The following is a 4,335-nucleotide window of genomic DNA, read 5'->3' on the forward strand; positions in this document are numbered from 1 at the left end:
GCCACAAATATGCATACATACTTACATATATTCTTTTTTTTCACAGCCCCAACTTCTTCATTCTTGATGAACCTACAAATCACCTTGATGTAGAAACAATAGAAGCTTTAGGAAAAGCTCTTCAAAAATTTAAAGTAAGTTCTCACTTTGATATTATTGTTTTGAGTGCAGAAATGAGTGAAATGATTGTTCGTTTCAGATAAAGTATATGGTTTCCAAAGTGACGTATTCTTGAATATTCTTGCATTCAGTTGTCAGGAAAAGACCAGTTATGTCTCATCAAACCCTGCAAAGTCTTACTGGACAGAGTTGGATGACAATGTTAGCAGGTTAATTGTACCAATCTTACCTTCCCTGACAATAACAGTTACAAACTGTAAACATTCCCTTTTAGTTGGAAGTTTAATGTTTTTATCATGTTTCATCTGGTCTATCTTTGCTCTTTGAATATGTGAATTAATGTATAACAATTTACTTGATCAGTCTTCCAGTGGGTGAATTAACCCTTTAACATTTAAACCGGCCATCTTTAGCCAAATTATTTTACATGTTTTATATTCAAACTGGCCAGATCTGACTTCTCCCATCTACCCTATAATGTCATTCATCATCTTAATCATCATTTAATGTCCATTTTCCATGCTTGCATGGGTTGGATGGTTTGACAGAAGCTAACCAGCTGAAGGGCTGTTCAGGCTCCATGTCTGTTTTAGCATGGTTCCTACAGCTGGATGCCCTTCTTAATGCCAATCACTTTACAGAGTGTACTGGGTGCTTTTACACAGCACTAGCATGGGTGCTTTTTACATGACACCAGCACTTCTAAGCCCACAAGATTAGGGATGCTTGGCTGGAGAGCAAGGGACGAGCCTGTATTAAGGGCAAACACGCTTTTACTTAGCTAGACGTGTCTTTTCAAGCACAGCAAACTGCCAGGAATCTTGGTTCCCCCATCATCCCCTCTGAGTCCCAATGTTTGTAGATCCTTTCTCACTATTTTGTCATTCTAAAAATAAACAATCACATCATCAAAATTTTAGTGACAAGATAATGCTTGATGAATTCAAAGCTACAAGATAATGCCTGATTAGTTCAAAACAATGTGAATAAATAAGCATTACATTTGGCCAAACAATCTGAACGCTAGAGTATTTAAAGTTCCATCCACCTTATAATGTCATTCTAAAACTAAACAATCACATGTCCACCCTGTTAGGTGGTTTGTGTTAGGAAGGGCACCCAGCAGTAAAAATCCTGCCAAAACAGTTGCAGAAGTCTGGTGCAGGCTTCTGCCTGGCTGGCTCCTGTTAAACTGTCTCACCTATGCTAGCATGGAAGGCGGACATTAAGCAATGATGATGATGATGGTCATCATCATCAAAATCACAAAGCGGCAAAATAATGCTTGATTAATTCAAAACAATGTGAATTAATAAGTATTACATTTGATAGAATAATCTGAATACTAAAGGATTAAACAAATAAATAAATAAAATGTGGACATTAATATTTAGGAAAAGTAAGAAATATAAACACAAGCACATTCAGTTATGATGCCCAGTAGTTGTGACATGATAATATCTTAGTATTTCTCTGCCCTACAGCATAGAGGAGCTATATATAAAAGAAATTTTTTGAAAATTTTTTGGAGGAGGAGTAAATTAGATATAAACTTGTTAAAAAGTTGACTGTATGAGCATTTTGAACGAAAAAACAAAAACAAAAACTTGCAAGTATTCATAGATATTTGAAATGATTTTTTTTTACTCCACCATGTTTATTTATTTATGGATGCATGTTAACATAAAGAGCAAATTGCACACTGGAGACATACTCAAATCTTTATCAGGATGATTTGTCTGAATGGGTTGTTTGATAATTGCTATCATCCCTTTTTAGTCTTTAATTAGACAGATGTTTGGTAATTTTTTCTATTCTGTCAAGAAATGGTTCTAGACAGTTCTAGTTTAACCCATATCTGGCCCAGATATTTTACATGTTTTATATTCAAACTGGCCATATCTATCCTCTCACACCCTAACCTACATTCACTCTCTTTCTTATCTCCCTTCAACCTTTGTCTTATGTCAGTACATTTTCTTTTTACTTGTGTATCCTATACCAGCATATGATAAAATGAATAACGTAAATAAATGTACAGAAACTGGTGCCCAGACAAAAGAACTCAATTACTAAACAGTGTTCTCAGTTAGCTTTGTTTGCTTAGCTATTATTTGTAACAGGTTGCAAGTCTGTTTTCTTTTTGATTTGTCTGTGGTGACTAGCATATTATATTTTGTTTCCCTTTCTTATTTAGCAGTTTAAGATAGATAACCTTTGATATGCTGGTAAATAATTTATATAAACGAAATTATCTGTTTGAAAGAATGGAAACTAAGTAAACAATTAAGGTAGTTGATACCTATCATCGTTTTGTAGGTTTCCAATGAGACAATCATTAGTTCACTGCATTTATGCTGATAGTGAGAGTGATGAGAGAGCGCCTGTGCAACTTGGTTCAAGAATACACCCATTAGGGGTTTTGTTCAAAAGCACTAGTTTAATTTGTTATATTTTGGGACAGTCATTTTGCCACTAAACATATGCACTATTTATTTTATCTTTACTTTATTATTATTATTATTATTATTATTATTATTATTATTATTATTAGCTGTTGTTTATTTGTCAGTTCTTTTGTTACACATTCTGTGACTTCTTCAATGACTATCTGTTTTTCATGCTTCTTCTCCCTGACCTTGTAGTGTCTATTCCATCTTGTCTATCTTTGGAATGAATGTATTCCTATCTGTGCATGCGTTTAATTGGATTTTATTTTTTGTCAATATTTACATCTTACACCAATATATATCACCAACAGTATATAATTTATATCATTTATTTATTTTATATAGCAGTTAAAAAATATAGCATGGTTGGTTATTGATTTCCAACAGGTCAATCACTGTTCATGTATTGATGTTAAGAATTTCCTATTCTGATACCACCAAAAGAAAATAATTTCATTTTTTAAAGGAATATCTGAAAGGAATTAAATGTTATTGCCTGGAATGTGAGAGCATAGATGATATTGTTAGTAAGGTAGTGAACAATAGACAAAGAATTGGTCAGAATCTTTCGTTGTCTGTGGCCAAGGACCCTAACTTTTGTGGGCCAAGTCCACTGTGTTACAGAACTGACTAGTATTTTGGTAACTTTTAGTGCTGAGTTCAGTTCCTCCAATGAAAATTGCTTTATATCTAAAGGAAGAATTGTTTTCCGTCTGCTTATTGCTATGGAAACTGGAGTTTTGGATAGGTTATGTAACTGAAATGAGGCATAAGTGAATCTGAAAAACCTAGTCTTCAGCAATAGAAATGTATGTGGTAAGAGCAAATATTAATTTGTGTTGTTAAATATTGATTTCTAAAAATTAATTTTAAGTAGCTCAGAGATCTGAGAGTCTCTCCCCTTTGCATTAAAGTGGGGTGGGCTCACAGCACTGGTACTGTGGATATGTGATTAGAATGTTGCAGGAAAGAATTGCAAGATGGATTCCTCAAGCCAAGGCAACTGGTTGGAAACCCAGAGGTAGATCAAGAATGTGATGGTTGAATACTATCCATAGTTTCAGTTGGTCATGCTTGGGAATCCAATTGCTTCTAATAGGATCCTATGCAGAAGGTACACAAGAACTCTATTCCCATGACCCTTCCAGGAATTGTGGGCAGAGAAGATCGAGGGATGGAATTTTAAGTAATACAGTATTTAAAAATATTACTTTTGTTATTAATTTACAAAAACAGTTGTCTATCATTTTTCTTCTTTGTCTTTTTACAGGGTGGTGTCATTTTAGTATCTCACGACGAAAGACTTATTCGAGTTATTTGCAATGAACTATGGGTAGTTCAAGGAGGAACTGTGAAAAGTTTGGAAGGCGGCTTTGATGAGTACAAGCAGATTGTTGAGCAAGAACTGCAAGCTACTCTATGACAACAGTCTCTTACCTCATAAATTAGTTATCTGGGAAAATTAGGATTCTTTGTATATCTATTTTCCTGATTTTCAATAAAATTACATCTAAATGCATTCTGTTTTTGTTGTTATTTTTAGATAAACAAAAAAAATTTGACAAATAAAAATAGATACATAAATTAAAATGTTTGTGAAAAAATACTTCTCTATTCAAGCCTTTCTATCTTAGTTGCAGCTATAATCCAGTGTATGTGTGTCTATTAATGTCAGTGAAATGCCATATTTTCCAGCATACAAGTCGACATAGTATTTATTCTTTTCTACTCTAGGGACAAAGCCCGAAATTTTTGGGGAGGGGCC

At 33.9% G+C, this 4,335-nt stretch overlaps 1 protein-coding gene across 1 annotated transcript in view; it reads left to right on the forward strand.

Moving 5' to 3' along the window:
- Window positions 1-4,089, forward strand: part of LOC106883066 (ATP-binding cassette sub-family F member 3) — a 39,961-nt gene extending 35,872 nt beyond the window's left edge. The window contains exons 16-17 of the mRNA XM_052970967.1: window positions 4-134; window positions 3,841-4,089. Coding sequence (XP_052826927.1) covers window positions 4-134; window positions 3,841-3,993 — 284 coding nt within the window. The 3' untranslated portion in view covers window positions 3,994-4,089. The remainder of the gene's footprint in view (window positions 1-3; window positions 135-3,840) is intronic.
- Window positions 4,090-4,335: the final 246 nt, after the last annotated feature.

The sequence above is a fragment of the Octopus bimaculoides genome, chromosome 10 (assembly GCF_001194135.2).
Source record: "Octopus bimaculoides isolate UCB-OBI-ISO-001 chromosome 10, ASM119413v2, whole genome shotgun sequence".
NCBI lineage: Eukaryota > Metazoa > Mollusca > Cephalopoda > Octopoda > Octopodidae > Octopus > Octopus bimaculoides.